The sequence below is a fragment of the Pseudorca crassidens genome, chromosome 17 (assembly GCF_039906515.1).
Source record: "Pseudorca crassidens isolate mPseCra1 chromosome 17, mPseCra1.hap1, whole genome shotgun sequence".
NCBI lineage: Eukaryota > Metazoa > Chordata > Mammalia > Artiodactyla > Delphinidae > Pseudorca > Pseudorca crassidens.
In genome coordinates, this window is record NC_090312.1 from 57799997 (window position 1) to 57827187 (window position 27191).

A 27191-nucleotide genomic window follows, 5' to 3' on the forward strand; every position below is an offset into this window, starting at 1 on the left:
TTCTCTCTGCTCTTTAATGAAGAGCTGGCAGTCATTTAGTGCAGAGTTTTAGCTGGGCAGAGCTAAAACTATGTTCAGGTAGTTTTGCTTTCTAACCTGAAATATTTTCTTAAAATTCTATATTTGGAGTAAAAAATATGCCTTCTAGAAATATAAACCATAGAGTGCCTTCTTTCATGGACTGAGGGCCATCTGATTTTCAATTACATGACAAATTAATATGTTTCAGAATACAAGTCATTCCATGAAAAGTTAAGGCATAAAGAACATATAATATGCATATTAAAGTTATGCTACTTTCATTATTGCATTGATTTTGTGGCATTACAACTTACTTAAAAATTCAAACCAGGTATTAAAACTAAGTGCACCCCAAAAGAAAGATACACACCAACTTTGTTTTAAAAGAAACAGTATTTATTAAGAAATTATATGCTGAATTCTCCTACAGTCTGTGAAGATGGTTTCTTCCATTTCCACAGCACAAGACAATGGCTAAGGGCATCTGGAAAACACTTGCAATACCAGGGAATGGAGAGTTCCGAGCAATAGGAGATGAACTGAAGTGATGTATGTACTAATTTGAACTTTTGGATCCAAAGACAAGGCAATCATCCCTGCCAATTTAGTTCTTACCAGTATGGGCATTAAAACCTGTCCATGGGATCTCCTACCCAGACTGAAATATTGGGTAGTAATTGGGTCATTTCAGTTCAGTCGAGCAGAGAATGCTCAATTTAATCATAGGGCAAACCAACAGTCCTTTAGCTATTGAAATACATCTGAAATATTTGCATTATTTATTAATAAAAATGGTGCTTATTGAGGGCAGAAATAAAACTTTTCAAGTATTTTATCCTTATGATCTGAAGTACTTTAAACTATAACTTAAAAATAAATTATAAAAACTAGCATAAAATGCATCTTTTCTTACATGACATTGTTGGAAATAAGTTTTAAGTGTATAATTGCAATATCACCTGACTTTTATATATGACCAAAAGTAAAACATGCTAATCATAAAAATAGCTTTTACAAATATACATTTGTATATGGTGTCTCCCTTACCATTCATAAATGTCCTCCACATTTTAAGACTTAAAAAAAAATGTAATTAGCAAAGGGAAAAAACACATTTACAATCTAAACCATAAAAACCTGACAATTATACAGCTTAGAACATAGAAGAAATGGAATTTCTAAAATTGAACAATACTGTCCATTTTATTTGGGTTTTTATAAATTGAACCAAAGATACTATTATGCAGTAAGAAGCCTCCTTTCATATTTCTGGGTGTTGTCACAGTTTCTTTTCTGCTTTTATGACATCATTCATTACTTCAGATCACTTTATCTGTAGAAACTGAGAAAAGAAAAAAAGTATTTTAAAATATAGAGATTTATATTTCATTGCTGATATCATGCATAAATAAATAAGTTGGAATTTAAGACTTAGTTAGGAGAAGGATAAAACAAGTCTTAAGTCTTTAGGACAAATACTTTTGGGAAGCTTAAGTTCTCAGATCCTTTGTTGTACACAACACTAAAATTATTTATATTTATAGCATGATATGATTTTTTAAAATCTAGCTAATTTACTGACTGAGATCAACAATTATTTTTCAACCTGAGTTCTTGTCCAGGTCAGAAGAGAACCACTTGAAGTTCTAGGCTAAGGAAAGAGATTTGGGTTGCTCATGAATCTTTGCTGCCCCTAAAGAGTGAACATAGGATATTTTTCCGCTGGAAAAGGCTTTGAACAGTGCATTCCTAAGCCTTACGTACCTGGGATAAGAGAAAAAGCCAGTACAGGACTCTGATCTGAGTTATACAACCTTGGTTGCAAAAGAAGAAAGCTAGAGGCAGGAAGGACAGTGGAAGACCCATGGTGCAACCATGAGCCAGAAAACACCATATAAGAGTCAAAATTCAATTGGTTGAAGAATTGAATTGAGAAATTGAATATGAATATGAAGATAAAATAATGCAAGTTTATTTAGATTAGTAGAGAAAGGCATTTATTTATCCTAGAATCCTATTAAGTTCAAGGTCTTTCTATTTAAGTAAAAAATATAATGACACCAATTATCCAACAACTTCAAAGGTTTTTTGCAGTTAGATGGGAAACCTATGTGTATGTCTTATGAACAAAAGACAAGCAAATCAGTTTGGATGGGAGTTGCTGCGAGAAGAACATCGTGCATCAGTTATCAATATTGGGGGAGAAGAATACCTTGCAGTGCTCCTGGTTATCAGTCCCAGGGGAGAAATACAAACATTTTTGTCTTTGTATTTTGGTATCAAAGTTGTCAAGGAAAACCTAACACAGTCAAACGTTGGATGGAACGACACTTTACAGCTCTAATAGTGTGTGCTGGTCCCTATAGATAGCGAGTCTCCCTGGCAGTGGATGGAGGGCAATTGGTCTATGACTATCCCTGTTGCTACTGTAGAAGGACCTGGAACCCACTCTCATGGAGTTTGAAATACTAAAAGATGGAGGTGTCCCTGAGGACCACTGATGTACACATTTAAGCAGGACAAAGGAATACTTATTTAGCTTAAAACAGGGAAAGTATTTCCATACAAGGCTGTAAGGCTGACTGCATGGGCTCTTTATTTCTCAGTAAGAAAGTACTTCAGACTCAAGGCCCATTCTTATGTGGCTGAGTGAGGGCTGACAGATCATATGTACAGGCTACCCTTTCCAATAGTTGCTGACTCCTATGAGTAGCCAGAGAATTAGGTAACTTGACCCTTTATTAAAGTTTTGAGTCCTGTGATATAGAGCTTATGAAAAAGACTGATATGGCAGTTGAGGTGGTGAGAGTTGCTCTGGGTGTCTGCAGCTTCAAGTCACATGACCTACCAAGATCACAGTCGAAAGGAACTCAGTGAACCTGGATGGTATTTTCTCTTCCTTCATGGGTGTGTAACTTTCACACTCAAGAATAGATGTACACCTCAATAATTTTAGTTAACTGGATGTCATCTTCCTTAGTGAGTACATGTCTTTTAATTCTAGGAAGATTTAGAGTTGAACATAAAATGTTTACAAAAACAGAAATCAGAGTACTAATATTTTTGTGTTAAGAAATCTGTGAACATTTGGTACTGTAAACATGTTATTTCAGATAATTTAGTCTATTAATGTGACAGTCTTATGATTTCAGCTTAGAATATGCAATTAAAAATTGAGACATAAGATTGCAGTTTTGTGATCTGAAATCTTACATCCACATCTTATGTTCATGTGTGATATTAGAAAGTCTAAGAAAACTTTAGGCCATCATATTGATACATGTAACTTACTAGATTTTAAGAATTATTTCATTCTCAGAAAGATTTTATTTGTTAAACCAGACAAATGAAGTACTTAAAAACATGATATATAATATGTAAGAGTTTACAAATGTCATTTACCACATTTAATTAACTAATCAGGGACAATCATTTTTCAAAGGACCCTTAGAAGTACTTTTGTAAAACTTGCTCTACTTATAAATATAATCCTACTAATAAATGCCTAACAATTTTGATTAAAAACTTTCATAAATCAAACAACTAAAAATAACAAAATATATACCCTTAATAGTCTTCTCTCCAGTCAAAGCATTAAAAAAACTTATATACCCAGGAAAGAAAATTTCATGGGTGAGGCCTAAGTACATTTTGATATTTTGATATTCTTTCTTTCTCTCTCTCTCTCTCTCTCACTCACTTTTTGCTTTTCTCCCTCAGTCCCTCTTTCTTTTTCTTCTCCCTCTCTTCTTCCTCATGCAATCTATACTATATCCTTACTGATCCAACATATATGTATTTTTAAAAATGAAAATGTTATTATTTGTGTTCTTTATGTAGTGCCAGGCTGTGTGCATGTATGTGGGAAGAGTAAATTAATCTTTAAAGCACAAGGTCTTGAACTTAATGGTTCAAAGTCAGTGTGCTACTTTTTTGCATGGCGTAAAGGAGACTTTGTACATTTCCTGTATGTGCATACCAAAGATCATCCCTTATCAATGCAAAATGAATACCTTAATAAAGAGAATTAAACTTAGCCTATAGAATGGTACTGACATGCAGACACAAGGCATTGTGGTTTGGGGGTTTTGATGGATAACACCTGTGTGCAGGAAGGAACCGAGGCTCTTTATATGCTTGCATTGCACTCTTTCCTCGAAGGCCTCCATTGATCACATTTTTATTACATATGGAAGATGCTTAAAATGCTGCAGCAGCTGTGTATGTAAAGTTTACTAATCATTGTGTTTCTTCAGGTTAAGTGATGGCAGGTGACATTAATTTAGTATATTCTAACACCATCCTGCTGGTCTCAAAAAAGGTAATGAATGGTTGTTTAGCAATAATCCATTTTGTTAGGAAGAAAAACGCAGCCTGCAGATTTTTTGTGCATATTCCATTACCCCAGTATGATTTCTCCTCAACCCTTCCTTTATTCCTTGATAATAAATGATTACATAAAAATAATTATCCTGGAAAGAAGAAAGGTAGGTTTGGAAATAATTTATTGAAGTCTTACTTCCTTGTCATAAAACTTCAAAGCATTTGCCTATCACTAGTACAAGACAAAAGCTTCATTAACTTTGCACTGTGAAATATGGATACAAGTCATGAATAGAATTCTCCTTATCTAAAAACAACAAAATATATTCACCCTGGGACTTCCCTGGTGGCACAGTTGTTAAGAATCCACCTGCCAATGCAGGGGACACAGGTTCGATCCCTGGTCTGGGAAGAACCCACATGAAGTGGAGCACTAAGCCCATGTGCCACAACTACTGAGTCCACGTGCCACAGCTACTGAAGCCCACGTGCCTAGAGCCCGTGCTCCACAACAAGAGAAGCCACCGCAATAAGAAGTCCGTGCACCGCAACGAAGAGTAGCCCCCACTCGTCACAACTAGAGAAAGCCCACGCACAGAAACGAAGACCCAACGCAGCCCAAAATAAATAAATTTATATAAAAAAAGAAAAAAATATATATATTCACCCTGCTTTCCATAGAACTTGTAGTCTGAGAAAAGACTAGCTGTTTGCTTCTAAAGGCATGGGAGGAAGGAACAACTATGGCTTTCTTGCTGCTTTTTCTCAAAAAAGACAGCCATTTAAGGAGCTGATTGGTTTAGTATAATGTGAAATTAATTGTGCTTTCCTTCTCTTGACTAGTGGGTAATTTATCTTCTGGCTGTATAGGAGCTTGGATGCTTTTAAAATAAATTCTCCTGATGATGAATTCTTTTTCAAGTCTCAATCTCTCCTATTTCTGAAAAACAACAAAAAAAGCCACTCAAATGGGCTTAGTTTGTATTGAACCAAGCAATTTACTTCTATTTTACAAAGATGAAAAAGATAGTATTAATCTACAGGGAAATCACATTTAATTTTAAACCTCATGCATTAATATATTTGAAATAAAATAAGTACAGGAATATATTGAATAAATACACCTTATTTAGAGTTTTACCAAAAAATCCCCATAATACTTTTAAAGAAATATTCTTTCTTTCATGTCAGAAATGCTTCTGGTTATCTTTTTTCTATTTGAGATTTATAACTAATAAATAAATAGATAATCTATATTTCTAAATAGCATCTACAGAGCAAAAAAGGTAAATGAAAATATGTGGGTAATGCAAGCTATATAAATTTTATGGAAAAGCAAGTCTCATGAACAAGAATAATCTATATTTGTTGTCACCATTAATTATGTTTATTGAGTAATTATTCAGCCATTCACTTTTTATAGACAATGTGAATACATTTGGCTTTTACAAATCCCTTATTACAAATGAGATCTAATTCAATTCAATTCAAATTTCTAAATAACATAAACAAATTTCCAGGAGTGACTGTTCATTATAAATTAAAACTTACCTTCTATTAATAAGCTCTTGGGGCCAAAATTGCATAATACTGTAAGGTGAAAGAATCACATAAGAAAATCCATAATGGAATGAAAACCAAGAGGACAGTAACTCACCAGAATGGTACAAATGAAGGCAGCTGCTCTACTATGTGATTCTTGGAGGCTGATAGTCTCCAATCCTGGTGATAGGGGTAGAGTAGGATAACTAAATAGTCAGTTTAGAAATCCCACTGGGGATTCAAGATAGAAAAGGAATTTTAAGGGAGTTTGGGAGACTGTTATAAGCTAATGACCACTCAAGGAAAGAATCCAGTAACCTAGCAACAATCTACACTACCTTGAAGGAAGACCAGGTACATCCAAGCACCAGACACACTCAAGCCACAACCCCTGATAGTTAAAACACAAGACAATAGATATGGCGTCTGAATCTTGTGACATGAAGTCAGACAGTTAATAGTCCTTGAAGAGTAGCACTTCTGCATGTAGTCAAGTCAGAAATATAGGTGGAAGGGGACATTATACCGAAAGCTGAGATGAATTACCATATTTTATTCATAGTATATGTTACCATCCTTTTGCTAATAATATACATGTGATTTAAATAGCACCACGATAGTCCCAGTTAAACCACATAGGGTCAAAGGAGGAACTAATGATGTAAGCATAGACGTCTGCTCAAGAATGTGGAAGAAGGTGATCTTCTCCCCCTCCCCACTTTTGTTTATGAAAATAAAGTCCTCTCAGTCCTTGAGGCAGAGCCCCTACCACCTGCCCACTTGTATTTCTCACAAGCATCTATGTTAATAAACTCACTCTTTGCTTGCCACTTTGCTTCTCACTGAATTCTTTCTTCACCGACACAAAATAACCTGAGCTTCAGTAAATCCTGACACCAGATGAGCAGTTTCAATTAAAATACAGGGGGGTTGAGTCCCCTCCTAAGTCAGGGATCATGGGTTCAAGTCCCAGTATGAGTTTTGGCTGGTTCGAGTCCCACCTGAAAAGGAGTGCAGTTTCACTAGGGTGATGACCATTTAGGGAAGGAGGGTGTGGAAAACAGAGGAGAAAACAAGAGTGTAGTAACCAGCCAGAAATTTGGAAATAAGATGATCAAATTGTTTTCTGAGACTACAACTTGATGATCAAAACTGAACTGATCAGGGCAGAAAATATGCAATGTCACTTAAGACAGGCTGAAGATTTTAGGGTCTCTGAGACTTGATTAGAACATAAATGAAGATTATTAAATCAGCCAAAGGAAAAAAATATGTTGATCTGAGAGAGACTTGTTTGACACTGCAAGCACAGAAAACCAGGAAAGTCTCAGAGGGCAGTTTGGTTGTGCCATTCAGGGGCTGTCCACAGGAGAAGGTGACCAGACCCTGGAAGTGTACTTGGCCCATAATGACAGGTATATTCCTATTACAGACATGGACACATCAGGCAGACTAAGGACATTCAATTAACACTCTGTTCTAAATCATGCTTTCCAAGTAGATCTTCTGATTACAATTCTTAGCAGCTTGATTTACTGAAGGAGAATGCTCAGGCCAGAGAACATTGGGCTAGCCTCTCTTTCAGTTAGTCTCCCTATAAATGCATAAACAGATCTTCTGGGTTGATTGGCCAGCCTATACCAGATTGGTTAACATTTGTCTGAGGTACTCTTCCTGTCCCAGCCTGCTGACAAAGACGTTCTGGGAACCTGGGAGGCTAGCCCCAGGTTATGGACTGTGGAGGATGGTAATGAGACCTTGTGGATCTGCTTTGCCAGCTGATCTCTCCTGGTTTTACCAATGCTTGCCATGTGCATTTCAAGGTCAGGCAATACTGATAAAGCTACATGACAAGGAATAGAGGATTTCATCAAATATGAGCAATAAGGAATAATTCAAAAAGACACAAGCACCCCAATGTTCATTTCAGCGCTATTTACAATAACCAGGTAATGGAAGCAACCTAAGTGCCCATTGACGGACGAATGGATAAAGAAGATGTGGTACATATATACAGTGGACTGTTAGCCATAAAATGGAAAGGAATTGGGTCATTTGTAGAGATGTGGATGGACCTAGAGACTGTCATACAGAGTGAAGTAAGTCACAAAGAGATAAACAAATGTTGTATATTAACACATATATGTGGAATCTAGAAAAATGGTACAGATGAACCGGTTTACAAGGCAGAAATAGAGACACAGATGTAGAGAACAAACGTATGGACACCAAGGGGGAAAGGGGGGGTGGGATGAATTGGGAGTTTGGGATTGACATATATACACTAATATGTATAAAATAGATAACTAATGAGAGCCTGCTTTATAGCACAGGGAACTCTGCTGTACAGTAGAAACTAACACCACATTGTAAAACAACTATACCCCAATTAAAAAAAATTATCTCCTCCTGTTATAGGTGAAGATATTAAGGCACAGACAAGCTGAGTGACATGTCCAGGTAGTTGGTCGAAGCCTTGACTAGTTCTGGGATCCTGACTGCTATCAAGAATTCTTTTCGTTACACTGTTGGTTCTCAAACTTTAGTGGGTCTCAGAATTACTGAGTGGATTTGTTAAACTGAGATTGCTGAATTTCTGTTTTTCTAGTGTTGTGGGCTGAATTTTGTGTCTTCTCCAAATTTGTATGTTGAAATTCTAATGCCCAATGTGATCATATTAGGCTGTAGGGCTTTGGGGAAGTTATTTGATCGTGAGATAGAATCCACAAAAATTGGATTAGTGTCCTCAGAAAAGAGGTCTCGCAGAGTTTCATCACCCCTTCTGCAATGTGAGGACACAGTGAAAAGACATCAGTCTATGAACTAAGAAGTGGGCTCTCACCAGACACCAAACCAGTCAATGCTGTGATCTTGGACTTCCCAGCCTCCAGAACTGTGAGAAATAAATGTTTGTTGTTGATAAGCCACCCAGTCTGTGGTCTATTGTTATAGTAGCCTGAATAGTCTACGACAACTAGGTCTGAAATGAGGCCCAAGAAATTGCATTTCTTTTAAGGCTGTGAGTGATGCTAATCTGGGCATCCTGCTCTTTGAGAACCACTTTGTTTCACTGTTGAGAGGCGTTCCTTGTGGGCCACTCACATTCCTACATGTCTTGCTGAGTGTGCTAACATCACAAAACTGACTATTCTTTCTCAAAGCCCACTTCTCAGAATTATTTATTTGGCTGGCAATCCTGAGAACTGAGGACCGTACTCAGGAATGTACCACATAGTTCTGCAATAAATCTAGTTTCCCTCTGGACAAAGAACAGGTTTGCTTACTGCTTGCTAGGAAATTAGATCTCCTAAACTCAAGGTCTCTCTCCTGCGATGCATGCAAACTCTACCTGGCCTTCCATCTCTGACTTGGGTCTTGGGTCAAGGAAACCAGTGCAGCTATCCTGATACTTGTACTCTCTTGCTGTGAGTAGCAGAGTCTTTTGTTTCAGGAGTCTTCTGTCTTTTATCAGCATCCGTGGAACTAGGGATGTTTAATTTACTAGCTTGTATAGTTATTTTGGTGGGAGTTCTCTGGCTTCAGTTGTCCTAAATACCATCAAACTTATTTAAGTTGGGTGCAACTTGTGACCCAGTCTGTAGTGCACATTAACTATAGTGATTCTTGGCAAGTCATGACTCCACTGGCCAACTGTCTTCTGGACGTATTACCTGGTCACTCTTACTGCTTCTTTCCTATCTCCATCCCATTTTCTCTCTCCTTACTTATTTTTCCCTCTGATTCCTAACAGTTCAGTTTTATAATCCACACCCATTATTCTGCCCTTATTCCCATGTCTTTATCTTATTCTCCATCTGTCTCTCATGACCAAGAGACAAAACCCTAGCTATTTATACTATATTGGATCACAAATATCCAAATCATTAGACTTTGTTATTCCATAACCAAATGGAAAGATGTGAAAACTGGGAAAATCAGTCATTTTCTATAGCATCATTGAATATACTACATAAGTAATGTTCAGATGTTTGGTGTCCTTTCATAAAATGAAGGAAAATACAAAACAATATTATAAAACCATCATAAAAGTAAAAGGAAAAAGAAAACAAAACTAATGTTAATTTAACTTTATTTACCAAATTCAAATAAATTGTGTTCTTACAAATATTATAAAGTGATTGCTAAACTTTTGACATTCATGTTTTAGTTTATGACATTGATTGTATAGATACAATATAAAGAGTTTTCAATATTGAACTGAAAATAGCGTGCTAATGTAAAATTACAATTAGAAATGTCATATTCTTTATGGATATTTGGTTTGGGACATGGCTTACTATACATGATTAAAAAAAATATTTTCAGAGTTAATTACATCATTTTTGTATCTAATTGCTACTATCTCTAACAAATACATTAGTGCAGTAATAGTCTTTACATCTAGACACACAGATAATTTGTGTTTCTGGAGTACATTTCATTTAACTGAAATAACAAGTAATATTCAAATAAAAGGGGAATAGTATCTTCTCTTTTGGGTTCATTATAGGAACAGTTTGTTTAGTGTGGTAAAGTGCAACAATGTCAGAAGGCATACATTGTCCTCTCTATTGTCACTCCAGAAGCATTAGCAAGTCAGAGTAACAGAGGAGTTAAGCAGGTTACCTAGGATTGTAGAATGATCTTGTCTAACCTCCCAACCAAAACAGCAGGGCTTTCCATTGCTGGTGGGAACATAGTTTTGCCTTGACTAGCTTAGGGGGGTACAGAACTCTTTACCTCACAAGGAATCTTGCTCCATTTGTAGATAATAGTGGTTAGAAGAGAATTTGCTTCGTTGACTCTAAATCTGCTAATTGGCTGAACTATATATTGAGACAAACCTAGAGTGTGGTGACAAATCAGACAGACAGAATTTGAGAGGTATAGAAGTACCAGGAGATTCCCGTCTGTGGGACATGGATCCAGGTCATTTCTCCAAAGGTAGTAAGGGAGAGGAAGGCAGAGACCAACTCCAGGGGGAGGTGAACGGTATCAGACAGAACATTAGAGCAGGAATCTGAAGAATAAGATTTTCTTGTTTTGATTCATTTATTCACTTATATTTTGGGACCCCATTTGTTCCCAGGAATAAGGAAGGATCCAGTTGGTAGAATAAACCTAGAGAAACTAATAAGTTTACAGTAAGAGAGACCACAAGAATGTCTTACAGTCTGAAGCATCTGAATTACTTAGCTAAGACTCCCTTGATTTGCCCCAGGTAGAGATTGGGTTTGGGCTATTCTTAGAATCTGGGACTGGGTTAACACTGTGGGTATGGACCACAAGCATCATAATAACTTTTATTTGTATAGTGTGTGAAAGTTTATAAAACACTTTATACATATATTCCCATTTGAGTTTTATGAGAAACCATTGAGGTAGGGTGTTGGGAAGAATCATCCGTATATCAGTCACAAATCCTTGGATCAGGCAGTGAGTGTCTTGACTAAATCAAACCCAGGCTGCTTTATTTAAGACCAGTGACTTCTCTAATATTCTGTTCTGTCCAGATGTGAGAACAGTAAGCAGGTAGACTGGGCACATCATTAATTTTAGCACAGGTGATCTCAACTGGGATGTGAAAATACACTGGTGCTCCTATGATAAGTGGGACAAAAGAGATGGAATTACTGGGAAAGTACTAGGATTTGCATATAACCTCCCACCTGCCTTTCTCTGGATTTTTTTTTTTAAAGTCCTGTCTTGAATTAATTCAAAATCATTTAAATTAAAAACTTGCTTTAGGTATCTGTCTAAAGGAGAGCACAAAATCCTAACCACTAGACCACCAGGGAACTTAGGCCTCTGTCTAAAGGAGACTTTTTATGTTGTAAAAATACATTTGATTAAGAAAAAAGAACATTTAACTTCAGAGTAAAATTATCTAATGTGGGTTACAAGTTTTATTATTTAAAAAGTCTGTGTAAAAATTTAATTGTTTACTACTGAAAAATAATTGCTAAATTATATGATTTACCAGAGCTTGAATGTTCTGTTATACAAAGTATTAAAACATTTCTCTTAATTTTTTCCAGACTGTTCCCTGATACTTTCTGAAGATAATTATAATTGTGTTTTGAGTGTTTTGGGCTCACTGACAATCATATTTGAGTAGCTGAATTGATAAATTATAGTAATTTTATTTGGCACATAACTTGTATTTGATCATACATTGATTTCTGATTTCTCATGCTAATTATACAGTGTCTAACAACCATTAGCTACTCCCAGGGCTGGTAAAGATAATGATAATTTTAGGATAATACTCCAAATTGCTTAAGTTAATTCCAGTGTTAGAAGCCAAATGCTGATTAACGCTAAGATTATTATGAACTTTGAAATTTTACACATTTTACTGTTTTCTACAGTTCTTTGGGTAGTTAGTTTTGGTACCACAAGAAGAAATATTTTTAAAATTACTTTATATATAACTGAAAATGTGATTTAGAATTGATTGGTTTAGAGGCTGAATTTTAAAAGCCATTGGAAATTGTATAGTTAATTCATGACTATTCAGAATATCTGGGGGAAGATTTTCATGGTTATTTAATAATTCTCATTTAATTTAATTAAATTTACTGTATACACCTGTCAAAGAATTAGAAAATAAAATAGCTTCAATTTCAAAATTGAGCAAAATTAATCTGAGAGAGCAAGTGAAATGAAAGAAATAATTATGTTATTATTGTAATAATAAAGCCTTGTTTTATCAGTATATTCGAGAAATACAGTTAATTAAAAAAAAACTTAAGCTTTGGAATATTATCAGAATACTCTTAACACTCAAATTATGTTGGATGTAATAAAATCCTGAATGACTCAGAGAGATTTCAGAGTCATAGTGCCTTGGATTATTATGATTGTAAAAAATTCCCAGAATTGTAACATGTAGAAGGAGTTGGATATTGGACTTTGTCATATCCACTGCTAGTTAGTTTTTGAAATAGGCTTGGGATACCAGCTCACTTACCTCTGTTTTCCTTTTTATATTACAAGAGAATGTAGAATTTAGAAATAGTATCAGTTATATGATCATTCTGATGTGGATAAAGATAAATAAGATCTGGGAGCATTTTAATTCAATAAATTGATGAAATAATTTAACATAAGCTGAGTTCTCTCTTAGAAAATTTCTGTGAGCAAATCTTTCCCCAAATCAGAAAACAAACTTTTATTTGAAAATATTTTTCCTTTATAATTAGATTCCTCTAGGAAGTCATATTTTATGGACCTGAACAGAATGCTGTATCATCACCTGTTTATCAGATTTGACTTTGCAAATCTACAGAAGACTCAAGATCAACCATTAAACTGTGTTGTGTGCTAAAGAGAAAGGGCACTGTGTCTGCCTGTCTTTCTGTTGTTATCACCTACCCCTGGAGTTTTATTGCTGTATAAACGCTGTGTGGTATTACTTGGCCCATAAATATAATATCTCCTACATTTGCAATGTACATCTGAAATGATAAATGAGTTCTGCAGCATTTTACAAACACTCATCTTAATGAAGAAACATCTGAGGCACAAGGAAAGAAAGTCACCTGCCCAGGGTCTAATTGGAGGTGGTAAAAAAATCCAGTCCAGAATCACATTAAGTTGCCCTTACTTGAAGGCTAAATTAAAATAAATACTTGATTTGAAATAACCATCACAGAATAGATGCCCATGTCTGAATGTAGGCAATGACATGCTCTCTGCACAAACCTTCCTCTAAAAAATGTGCGTACTTGGTGGGAGGTGCTGGGGAAATAATGGTGTAGGTGAAATTTTAGACAGAATGTCCCCAAGGATTTTGTTGGTTTGTTCGGGTCTCAGGAGCTACATTTTGCCTAATGGAGTTTTGGGAGATGAGTGCTGGGAAGCCGATAGGGAAGGCACTTATGACATGATTTTGCAAATTCTCTATTTTGCTGCTAACAATATAGGCGAGTAAAAGAACACAGGAGACTGGCTTCTGAGTCACAAAGAAGAATTACAAATATTTACTTATCAGCACATAGCCTTACTACACTTTAAATAAATTTTATTTTAGGGGGTGATGGACAACGTTATTTTGTAACTGGACTTCTATCTCATTTTTTTCTTCTTATAGCACTATCAATGCTTACATACCTATAAAGCAATAATAATAGCTAACAGTTATTGAATATTTTAGTGTGATCATCTCATTGGCTGAACCCATTTGAGCTACGAAAAGGAATAAACAATTTTATCAGAAGAAAATATATCATAAGAAAATACCATACCTCACATAGGGAAAAATTCAATTATATGGGTAAATTTTTTCAACCTAATTTACTTCCAGATATAGTTACTCGATTAATGTTTACAGAGATAGTTCAAAGGAAAATGTCTTTTGCTTTTAGCATCAGTATTTATGGATATAAAATGTGGCCCCAAAGATTAGAAAATGAAATGTATCTTAAATTTTAAAACCTTATAAAATTCTAGGTAAAATTTGAGAATAACTGGTTTCACAGTTATTACTTTTCATATACATACTATGATATTTCAAACTCTTTCTATTCATATTAAAGTTTTCCTTGTAGTAAAGGTTAAGACAAAAATTTTTAAGAGATGATATTGAATATTTTTTACAGGAGCAAAAATTGTTTATTCTTAGCACACAGATAAAATCCAGAAGAATAAGGTGCACTCAAGGTATTTAAATGGAGAAGCTATCCACATGATTAAAAAGACATATCAAATTTTATAAAATTTGGCATACTTTTCTAATGTGAACTAACAAGTCAATCTGCATACAAAATTTCTGCCAATTTCAAGTAGAAAACTGTGCAAGGCAGATGACTGCAGGAGGGTGATGGCCAATCAGAATGTCATTCAGTCATCATCGCATCAAGCGTGAAGTGCAGGGCAGCACGACTGAGCTCCACGTTTGCAGAATGGTAAACAAACTGCTAAAGGTGTCCAAGACGTTGTTAGGTGGGAAGATGCATGAAAAACATTGACTTGCATCGTGAGAAAATTGTCCCTCTCAGTGTTCTTCCAGTTCTGATTGCATTAAAGAGAAAGTTTCTGCTCATGCTTGTTCTGACATTTCTCTATTACAGTCTATGATATTTTTTAATGAGAGAGAGAGAGAGAGAGAGAAGCAGGAACACAAGATTTTTCAACATATAAAAAAAAACAAGCTAAATTTAAAAAATGTTTTGTCTTTTCATTACATTTATTTAAAATATATTTCTTACTTATGAAAAAGGATAACATGGTTTTTCATTTACTGGAATGGACTAAAGTTTAGTTTTAAAGATACATTTATTTTAAATTTAAAAAGATAAGACAATTTAATTTAAAAAATTAAAATACTACCAATGGTTTATAGATATGGCAAAAATCATAAGAGTACAGAACAGATTAAAATCAATAAAATCTGTGAACAGTAATCCATGAAAATATCTAAGGTCACTGGAATCTTACAGACCCTGGTGGAATCTTGATTCTGCCTTTATTATCGAGATGACCTTTGGGAAGTTACTTAACATCTCTAAAATCAAATTACTCATAAAATACCTACTCCTTACAGTTATTTTAGAAAATAGATGAAATGATGTATATAAAAAACTCATTATTATTCCTGGAAGAAAGTAAAATATATTGTTTCCTTTTCCTCCTTTTATTTTTTGACTTGGAATGAAATAAAAATCTCTGTGTGTGTGTGTGTATGTGTGTGTATGTGCATGTATATATTATATCACACTTTTTCAGCTTTCTGCCTTTTTAAAGATAAGCTATTTTTCTACATTTTTGAAACAACTAAGCCCCAAAGATTTCACACCTTGTCCAATTCACACAGCTTTAAATGACAGCTATAGATGTTACTTCCAGTAGACCACAGGCTAGCAAAGTTTGCTTTTAGGAAATGTTACTGAACATTATTAAAATGTATTCCTAAAAATGTGGCAAGATAGAAAATATCAAAAATGCACAAGGTATCCAGAATACTTAGCAGGTTCCAGTTGATTAGAATTCTTATCACACTTCCAAAGCCCTGAACTTTCATTTTATCTCAGGCTACCCTGGAGCTTGTGATTTTTCTATATTCAGAATCATCCTAGAGACAGTGAAGGTTTGTGAGGGAACATTCTGAGGTAGAGTAGGGCTGATAGTGTGGGCTGGTTTGCATCTGTGAGAGTTTTATTCATGGGAAACAGCCAAACATAGCCCCCTACTGCTTTGATGATGAAGACACATGGTGTGGGAGTGGGTGGTGGGGTGGGGGAAGGGGATGGGGGGGTGGGAGGGTGTGAACTGAAGACGCCCCTTTGCATTTGAAATGCTGCCTGGATAAAAATTTCATACCATTGCAGGAAAATAGATTCAGGGATTAAGTTTCAGAATATGGGGCAAAGATTATAAAAGGTTGGCACTGTTTAGACAATTTCTTTTCCACTGTGATCCTGTCTGTTGAACTATGAATACAATTGAAACAAGCCATATTTTTCCTTTCTTTCAATTTCTGATTTAATGAAAAGCTTTCATAACTTTTCCCATTTCTTCTTCTGTCACAGATTATTAGAGTCAGTGTAGCTTGAACAGGTATAACACTGGTTCCATCAGAAATACTGCTGTAATGACTTTCTTAGCTTGCTCAAGTACAAGTTTTTTGCATTGATATTTATCAAATGATCAGTCATTTAACTACTTTTAAAATATTTATTCTGAAGTTTTTGAAGTTCACCACACTCAATGTTTTAAAAACTAGCAGTAAAAAATCAGTAAAGTTCTATGTATATAACACTTAGTAATGGATCAATTATATTTGGAACATTAAAAATTTCAAGGGAGGAGATTCAAGACTGTGGAAGAGTAAGATGTGGAGATCACCTTCCTCCCCATAAATACATCAGAAATACATCTACATGTGGAACAACTCCTACAGAACACCTACTGAACGCTGGCAGAAGACCTCAGACTTCCCAAAAGGCAAGAAACTCCCCACGTACCTGGGTAGGGCAAAAGAAAAAAGAAAAAAAACAGAGACAAAAGAATAGGGATGGGGAGGGTGGGAGGGAGGGAGACGCAACAGGGAAGACATATGGGAACATATGTTTATGTATGACTGATTCACTTTGTTATAAAGCAGAAACTAATACACCATTGTAAAGCAATTATACCCCAATAAAGATGTTAAAAAAAAAAAAGTGAAAAAAAAAAAAAAAGAATAGGGATGGAACCTGCATCAGTGAGAGGGAGCTGTGAAGGCGTAAAAGTTTCCACACACTGGGAAGCCCCTTTACGGGCGGAGAAGGTGGGTGGTGGAGGAGGGGGAGATTCGAAGCCATGGAGGAGAGCACAGCAACAGGAGTGTGGAGGGCAAAGGGGAGAGATTCCCACACAGAGGAATTCACCAGCCCAAGATGCTTGTCTGCTGGGGGCTGGGAGCTGAGGCTCAGGCTTCGGAGGTCAGATCCCAGGGAGAGGATTGGGGTTGGCTGCGTGAACACAGTCTGAAGGGGGATAGTGAGCCACAGCTAGCCGGAGGGAGTCTGAGAAAAGGTGTGAAGCAGCCGAAGAGGCAAGAGACTTTTTCTTGCCTCTTTGCTTCATGGTGCACAAGGAGAGGGGATAAAGAGCGCCACTTAAAGAAGCTCTAGAGACGGGCGCGAGCAGCAGCTATCAGCGAAGACCCCAGAGACGGGCATGAGATGCTAAGGCTGCTGGTGCAGCCACCAAGAAGCCTGTGTGAAAGCACAGGTCACTGTCCACACCTCCCCTCCTGGGAGCCTGTGCAGCCCACCACTGCCAGGGTCCAGTGATACAGGGAAAGCTTCCCTGGGAGAACACATGGCACACCTCAGGCTGGTGTAACATCACTCTGGCCTCTGCCACCCCGCACTCCGTACCCCTCCTTACCCCCGGCCTGAGTGAGCCAGAGCCCCCTAAGCAGCTGCTTCTTTAACCCTGTCCTGTCTGAAGGAAGAACAGATGCCCTCAGGTGACCTACACAGAGAGGCGGGGCCAAATCCAAAGCTGAACCCCAGGAGCTGTGCGAACAAAGAAGAGAAAGGGAAATTTCTCCCAGCAGCCTCAGGAGCAGTGCATTAAATCTCCACAATCAACTCATGTACCCTGCATCTGTGGAATACCTGAATAGACATGGAATCATACCAAATTGAGGAGGTGGACTTGGGGAGCAACGATATATATATTTTTTTCTTTTTCACTTTTTGTGAGTGTATGCTTCTCTGTGTGATTTTGTCTGCATAGTTTTGCTTTTACCATTTGTCCTGTGGTTCTGTCTGTCTGTATTTTTTTGGGTTTCTTTGTTTTTAGCATAGTTTTTAGTGCTAACTATAATTGGTGGATTTGTTTTTTGGTATGGTTGCATTCTTCTTTCTTTTTATTCTATTACTTAAAAAATTATTTAATAATTATTTTTTACTTAAATAATATTTTATTTTATCTTCTTCTTTCTTTCTTTTTTCTTTTCCCTTTTATTCTGAGCCGTGTGGATGACAGGCTCTTGGTGCTCCAGCCAGGCATCAGGGCTGTGCCTCTGAGGTGGGAGAGCCAAGTTCAGGACCTTGGTCCACAAGAGACCCCCAGTTCCACATAATATCAAATGGCAAAAATCTCCCAGAGATCTCCATCTCAAATCCAAGACCCAGCCCCGCTCAATGAACAGCAAGCGACAGAGCTGGACACCCTGTGCCAAACAACTAGAAAGACAGGAACAAAACCCCACCCATTACCAGAAAGGCAGCATAAAATCATAAGGCCACAGACACCCCAAAACACACCACCAGACGTGGTCCTGCCCAACAGAAAGACAAGATCCAGGCTTATCCACCAGAACACAGCCACTAGTCCCCTACACCAGGAAGCCTACACAACCCACTGAAAAAACCTTAGTCACTGGGGGCAGACAAAAACAACAAGAACTACAAATGTGCAGCCTGCGAAAAGCAGACTCCAAACACAGTAAGTTAAGCAAAATGAGAAGACAGAGAAACACACAGCAGATGAAGGAACAAGGTAAAAACCCACCAGACCTAACACTGAAGAGGAAATAGGCAGTTGACCTGAAAAAGAACTCAGAATAATGATAGTAAAGATATACAAAATCTTGGAGATAGAATGGAGAAAATACAAGAAACGTTTAACAAGGACCTAGAAGAACTAAAGACAAAACAAATAGTGATGAACAACACAATAAATGAAATTTAAAATTCTCTAGAAGGGATCAATAGCAGAATAACAGAGCCAGAAAACGGATAAGTGACCTGGAAGATAAAAGAGTGGAAATAACTACTGCACAGCACAATAAAAATAATAAAGAATGAAAAGAATTGAGGACATTGTCAGAGACCTCTGGGAAAACATTAAACACAGGGGTCACAGAAGAAGAAGAGAAGAAGAAGGGGACTGAGAAAGAAGAGAAAAAGAAAGGGACTGAGAAAATGTTTGAAGTTATTATAGCTGAAAATTGCCCTAATATGGGAAAGGAAAGAGTTAATCAAGTCCAGGAAGCACAGAGAATCCCATACAGGATAAATCCAAGGAGAAACAGGCTAAGACACATATTAATCAAAATATCAAAAATTAAACACAGAGAAAAAAAATTAAACCAGAAAGGGAAAAACAACAAATAACACATAAGGGAATCCCCATAAGTTTAACAGCTGATCTTTCAGCAGAAATTCTTCAAGCCAGAAGAGAGTGGCAGGACATATTTAAAGTGATGAAGGGAAAAACCTACAACCAAGATTAATCTACCCAGCAAGGATCTCTTCAGATTTGATGGATAAATTAAAACCCTTACAGACAAGCAATAGCTAAGAGAATTCAGCACCACCAAACCAGCTTTACAACAAGTGCTAAAGGAACTTCTCTAGGCAGGAAACACAAGAGAAGGAAAAGACCTACAATAACAAACTGAAAAAAATTAAGAAAATGGTAATAGGAAAAAACATATCACTAATTACCTTAAATGTAAATGGATTAAATGCTCCAACCAAAAGACGTAGACTGGTTGAACGGATACAAAAACAAGACCTGTATATATGCTGTCTACAAGAGACCCACTTCAGACCTAGGGACACATACAGATTGAAAGTGAGGGGATGGAAAAAGATATTCCATGCAAATGAAAATCAAAAGAAAGCTGGAGTAGCAAGTCTCATGTCAGACAAAATAGACTTAAAAAATAAAGAGTATTACAAGAGACAAAGAAGGACACTACATAATGATCAAGGGATCAATCCAAGAAAAAGATATAAGAATTGAAAATATTTATGTACCCAACATAGGAGCACCTCAATATATAAGGCAAGTACTAAGAGCCATAAGGGGAAATCAACAGAAAAACAATCATACTAGGGGACTTTAACACCCCACTTTCATCAACGGACAGATCACCCAAAATGAAAATAAATAAGGAAACACAAGTTTTAAATGATAAATTAAACAACACGGACTTAATTGATATCTATAGGACATTCCATCCAAAAACAACAGAATAAACTTTCTTCTCAAGTGCTCATGGAACATTCTCCAGGATGGATCATATCTTGACTCACAAATCAACCCTTGGTAAATGTAAGAAAATTTAAATCATATCAGGTATCTTTTCTGACCACAACACTATGAGAGTAGATATCAGTTACAGGAAAAAATCCAGAAAAACTACAAACACATGGAGGCTAAACAATACAATACTAATAACCAAGAGATCACTGGAGAAATCAAACAGGAAATCAAAAATACCTAGAAACAAATAACAATGAAAACACAACGACCCAAAACCTGTGGGAGACAGCAAAAGCAGTTCTCTGAGGGAATTTTATAGCAATACAATCCTACCTTAAGAAACAAGAAACATCTCAATTAATAAACCTTACCTTACACCTAAAACAATTAGAGAAAAAGAACAAAAATACCCCAAGTTAGAAGAAGGAAAGAACTCATAAAGATCAGATAAAATATAAAAGAAGAAGAAATGAAAGAAAAAATAGCAAAGATCAATAAAACTATAAGATGACTAACTCTTTGAGAAGATAAACAAAACTGATAAACCATTAGCCAGACTCATCAACAAAAACAGGGAGAAGGGCTTCCCTGGTGGTGCAGTGGTTGAGAGTCCGCCTGCCAAGACAAGGGGACACTGGTTCGTGCCCCGCTCCGGGAGGATCCCATATGCCGCGGAGCGGCTGGGCCCGTGGGCTATGGCTGCTGGGCCTGCGCGTCCGTACGCAGCGGGGGAGGCCACAACAGTGAGAGGCCCGCGTACCGCAAAAAAAAAAAAAAAAAAAAAAAAAAAAAACCAGGGAGAAGTCTCAAGTCAACAGAATTAGAAATGAAAAATGAGAAGTAACAACTGACACTCCAGAAATACTAAGGATCATGAGAGATTACTACAAGCAACTATACGCCAATAAAATGGACAACCTGGAAGAAATGGACAAATTCATAGAAATGCACAACCTTCCGAGACTGAACCAGGAAGAAATAGCAACTATGAACAGACCAATCGAAACTGTGATTAAAAATCTTCCAACAAAGCCCATGGCCAGATGTCTTCAGAGGTGAATTCTATCAAATATTTAGAGAAGAAATAACACCTATACTTCTCAAGTTCTTCCAAAATAGAGCAGAGGGAGGACCACACCCAAACTCATTCGACAAGGCCGCCATCACACTGACACCAAAACTAGACAAAGATGTCACAAAGAAAGAAAAATACAGGCCAATAACACTGATGAACATGGATGCAAAAATGCTTAACAAAATACTAGCAAAAAGAGTCCAACAGCCCATTAAAAGGATCATTCACCATGATCAAGTGAGGTTTATTCCAGGAATGCAAGGATTCTTCAATATATGCAAATAAATCAATGTGATACACTTTATTAACAAATTGAAGGAGAAAAACCATATGATCATCTCAATAGATGCAGAGAAAGCTTTCAACAATATTCAACATGCATTTATGATAAAAAAAAAGCATCCAGAAAATAGGCATAGAGTGAACTTTCTTCAACATAATAAAGGCCATATATGACAAACTCACAGCCAACCTCATCCTGAATGGTGACAAATTGAAACCATTTCCACAAAGATCAGGAACAAGACAAGGTTACCCACTCTCACCATTATTATTCAAGATAGTTTTGGAAGTTTTAGCCACAGCAATCAGAGAAGAAAAAGAAATGAAAGGAATCCAAATTGAAAAAGAAGAAGTAAAGCTGTCACTGTTTGCAGATGACATGATATTGTACACAGAGAATCCTAAAGATGCTACCAGAAAAATACTAGAGCTAATCAATGAATTTGGTAAAGTAGCAGGGTACAAAATTAGTGCACAGAAATCTCTTGCATTCCTATACACTAATGATGAAAAATCCAAAACTGAAATTAAGGAAACACTTCTATTTACCACTGCAACAAAAATAATAAAATATCTAGGAATACACCTACCTAAGTAGACAAAAGAACTGTATGCAGTAAACTATAAGACACTGATGAAAGAAATTAAAGATGATACAAAGATATGGAGAGATATACCATGTTCTTGGATTGGAAGAGTCAACGTTGTGAAAATGACTCCACTACCCAAAACAATCTACAGATTCAATGCAATCCCTATCAAACTACCACTGGCATTTTTCACAGAACTAGAACAAAATATTTCACAATTTGTATGGAAACACAAAAGACCCCGAAGAGCCAAAGCAATCTTGAGAAAGAATAACGGAGCTGGAGGAATCAGGCTCCCTGACCTCAGACTATACTACAAATCTTCAGTAATCAAGACAGTATGGTACTGGCACAAAAACAGAAATATAGATCAATAGAAGAAGATAGAAAGCCCAGAGATAAATCCATGCACTCATGGTAACCTTATCTTTGGTAAAAGAGGCAAGAATATACAGTGGAGAAAAGACAGCCTCCTCAATAAGTGGTGCTGGAGAAACTGGACAGCTACATGTAAGAGAATGAAATTAGAACACTCCCTAACACCATACACAAAAATCAACTTAAAATGGATTAGAGACCTAAATGTAAGACCAGACACTATAAAACTCCTAGAGGAAAATATAGGAAGAATACTCTTTGACATAAATCACAGAAAGATCTTTTTTGATCCACCTGCTAGAGTAATGGAAATGAAAACAAAAATAAACCAATGGGACCTAATTAATGTTAAAAGATTTTGCACACAAAGGAAACTAAAAGCATGATGAAAAGACAACCCTCAGAATGGGAGAAAATATTAGTAAATGATTCAACGGACAAAGGATTAATCTCCAAAATATATAAACAGCTCATGCAGCTCAATATCAAAAAATCCAACAACCCAATCCAAAAATGGACAGAAGACCTAAATAGACATTTCTCCAAAGAAAATATACAGATGGCCAAGAAGCATAAGAAAAGCTGCTCAACATAACTAATTATTAGAGAAATGCAAATCAAAACTAAAATGAGGTATCACCTGACAGCCGTTAGAATGGGCATCATCAGAATATCTACAAACAACAAATGCTGGGGAGGGTGTGGAGAAAAGGGAACCCTCTTGCACTGTTGGTGGGAATATAAATTGATACAGCCACTATGGAGAACAGTATGGAGGTTCCTTAAAAAACTGAAAATAGAATTACCATATGACCCAGCAATCCCACCACTGGGCATATACCTAGGGAAAAGCATATTTCAAAAAGACACATGCACCTTAATGTTCATTGCAGCACTATTTACAATAGGCAGCACATGGAAGCAACCTAAATGCCAATCAACAGATGAATGGATAAAGATGTTGTGGTACATATATACAATGGAATATTACTCAGCCATAAAAAGGAATGAAATTGGGTCATTTGTAGAGATGTGGATAGATCTAGAGACTGTCATACAGAGTGAAGTAAGTCAGAAAGAGAAAAGCAAATCTCGTATATTAATGCATATCTGTGGAATGGAGAAAAATGGTACACATGTACCAGGTTTGCAGGGCAGAAAATGAGACACAGATGCAGAGAAGAAATATATGGACACCAAGGGGGGAGAGTGGTGGGGGGCCGGTGGCAGTGTGATGAACTGGGAGATTGAGATGTATCCACTGATGTGTATAAAATGGGTGACTAACAAAAACCTGCTGTATAAAAAAATAAATAAAATATATTTCAAAAAAGAAAAAAGAGTTAACGCCCTTAAAAAAAAAAAAAGAATGATATGCCATATGCACTTGATTTTCATTTTGCATTATATTGACATTTTTTTAAAGTAATAAAAATCTGATAGTCTAAGAAAAAAAAATAAGAACTGTGTTCCCCAACCCCTGGGCCATGGACTAATACTGTTCTGTGGTGTGTTAAGAACTGAGCCACACAGCAGGAGGTGAGCGGCGGGTGAGGCAGCAAATCTTCATCTGTATTTACAGCTGCTCCCCATTGCTCACAGTACTGTCTGAGCTCCGCCTCCTGTAAGATCAGTGGTGGCATTAGATTCTCATAGAAATGAGAATCCTACTCTGAACTGTGCATGCAAGGGATCTAGAATGCGCACTCCTTATGAGAATCTAATGCCTGATGATCTGAGGTGGAGCTGAGGCAGTGATGCTAGCACTCAGGAGTGGCTGCAAATACAGATTATCCTTAGCAGTGTGGTTTGACTACACAGAGACCATAATAAATCAATTGTTTGCAGACTCATATCTAACCCCTATCAGTGAGTGGCAGTGAAAACAAGCTCAGGGCTCCCACTGATTCTGCATTATGGTGAGTTGTATAATTAATTCATTATATATTATAATGTAATAATAATAGAAATAAAGTGAACAATAAAAGTAATGCACTTGAATCATCCCTAAACCAACCCTCCCGCCCTGGTCTGTGGAAAAACTGTCTTCCACAAAACCAGTCCTTAGTGCCAGAAAGGTTGGGGACCGCTTTTATAGAATATAGGAAGTATTACTAACATACAGATTTGGAAGAATAAAATGATGATAATTTTAAAAAATTTTTAATATTCATTTAATATTAGTGCCAGAAAATTCAAGGAATATATTAATATTGTGTGAGGGATCCAACAATCATTATTTAATAAGATGAAATGAATTACTTCTATGTTCATTCTTTGTATATAAAGATAGGTAGGTAGGGCTTCCCTGGTGGCGCAGTGGTTGGGAGTCCACCTGCCAATGCAGGGGACACAGGTTCGTGCCCCAGTCCGGGAAGATCCCACATGCCGTGGAGCGGCTGGGCCCATGAGCCATGGCTGCTGAGCCTGCGTGTCCAGAGCCTGTGCTCCACAACGGGAGAGACCACAACAGTGAGAGGCCCATGCACCACCAAAAAAAAAAAAAAAAAAAGGATAGGTAGGTAAAGGTTAAGACACTTATTTTCACCTGGTTGTTAAACAAATGCAGTGAACATGCTCACATGAAATTCAGTGTCTGGAATCTTCACTGGCACACAATTTTCCATTTAAAAACAGTAAACAGTGAAAAAGCACCAGAGAATTTAATGGAATACATGTAGATATGCCGTGGTGCACATAGGCAGTCTTAGAAACCAGGAAGTGAATATAGACAAAGTCTGGTTAAAATGTTATGACTCTAAATTATATATCCATGGTTACAGTGTCATTTAAAAAAAATTCCCTTTACAAAAATGCAATTTATAGTCTTTATGTTTCCCCTAAACTGGAGGTAATTCTAGTTAAAATGATCCTTTAAAAGTCAAATGAAGCAAATCTACACCTACTAGGCAATCAGTGAATTATTTATTTCTCATGAGTGGCTGACAGAAAAATGGAAACATTTTAACAAATATATAATAAATTTTGCTGAGCATATTCATAAGCATATGTGTTTACATATTTCAGAATTATTTTCTTATAGAAATGAAATTATTTCTTTTGGGTTCTCTTATGCTTTATGTCATTTCCTCAAATTATTTTTATTTCTTAAATATACTGTGCAATTTTTTTCATCAGTGTCTTATAGTTTTTAGAGTAAAAGTCTTTTGCCTCCTTAGGTAGGTTTAAAATATTGATGAAAGAAATTGAACACAACACAAACAGATGGAAAGATATATAGTGTTCTTGGATTGGAAGAATTAATATTGTTAAAATGACCATACTTCTCAAGGCAATCTACAGATTAAATGCAATTCTTATCAAAATACCAATGGAATTTTTCACAGAACTAGAACAAATAATTTTAAAATTTATATGAAAATACAAAGGACTCCAAATAGCCAAAATAAACTTGAGAAAGAACAGAGCTGAAGGAATCACATTCCTTGATTTCAGACTATACTATAAAGCTACAGTAATCAAAACAGTATGGCACTGGCACAAAAACAGACACCTAGATCAATGGAACAGAATACAGAGCCTGGAAATAAACCCAAGCACTTACAGTCAATTAATCTATGACAAGGGAGGCAAGAATATACAATGGAGAAAAGACAGTCCCTTCAATAAGTGGTGCTGAGAAACTGGACAGTTACATGTAACAGAATGAAATTAGAACATTCTCTGACACCATATACAAAGATACACTCAAAATGAATTAAAGACCTAAATGTAAGACTGCATACTATAAAACTCCTAGAGGAAAACATAGGCAGAATTCACTTTGACATAAATTGCAGCAATATGTTTTTTGATCTGTCTCCTAAAATAAAGGAAATAAAAGCAAAAGTAAACAAATGGAACCTAATTAAACATAAAATCTTTTGTACAGCAAAGAAAACCATTGACAAAACAAAAAGACAACCTACTGAATGGGAGAAAATATTTGCAAATGATATGACCAATAAGGAATTAATATTCAACATATATAAACAGCTCATACAACTCAACATCAAAAACCAAATAACCCAATTTAAAAATGGTCAGAAGAACTGAACATTTTTCTAAAGAGGAAATGCAGGTGGCCAACAGGCACACAAAAAGATGTTCAACATCACTAATCATCAGGAAAATGCAAATCAAAACCACAATGAGATATCACTTCACACCTGTCAGAATAGCTATCATCAAAAAGAACATAAATAATAAATTTTGGTGAGGATGTGGAGAAAAGAAAACCCTTGTACAGTGTTGGTGGAAATGTAAATTGGTGCAGTCACTATAGAAAACAGTATGGAGGTTTCTCAAAAAACTAAAAATAGAACTACAATATGACCCAGCTATTCCCTCCTGGTTGTATATCTGAAAAAACCAAAAACACTAATTCAAAAAGATACATGCACCCCAATGTTCATAGAAGCATTATTTACAATTGCCATGATATGGAAACAATCAAAGTGCCCATCAACAGATGAATGGATAAAGAA

The 27191-nt window shown here is 36.3% G+C and overlaps 1 protein-coding gene across 5 annotated transcripts in view; it reads right to left on the reverse strand.

Annotated features, from left to right (window-relative positions):
* Positions 1-1187: 1187 nt before the first annotated feature.
* The window catches only part of RALYL (RALY RNA binding protein like), an 822874-nt gene continuing 796870 nt past the window's right edge, over positions 1188-27191 (reverse strand). For all 5 annotated transcript variants that reach the window (XM_067711969.1, XM_067711970.1, XM_067711968.1 and 2 more), the window contains one exon: positions 1188-1363. In XM_067711969.1, coding sequence (XP_067568070.1) covers positions 1346-1363 — 18 coding nt within the window. In that variant the 3' untranslated portion in view covers positions 1188-1345. The remainder of the gene's footprint in view (positions 1364-27191) is intronic.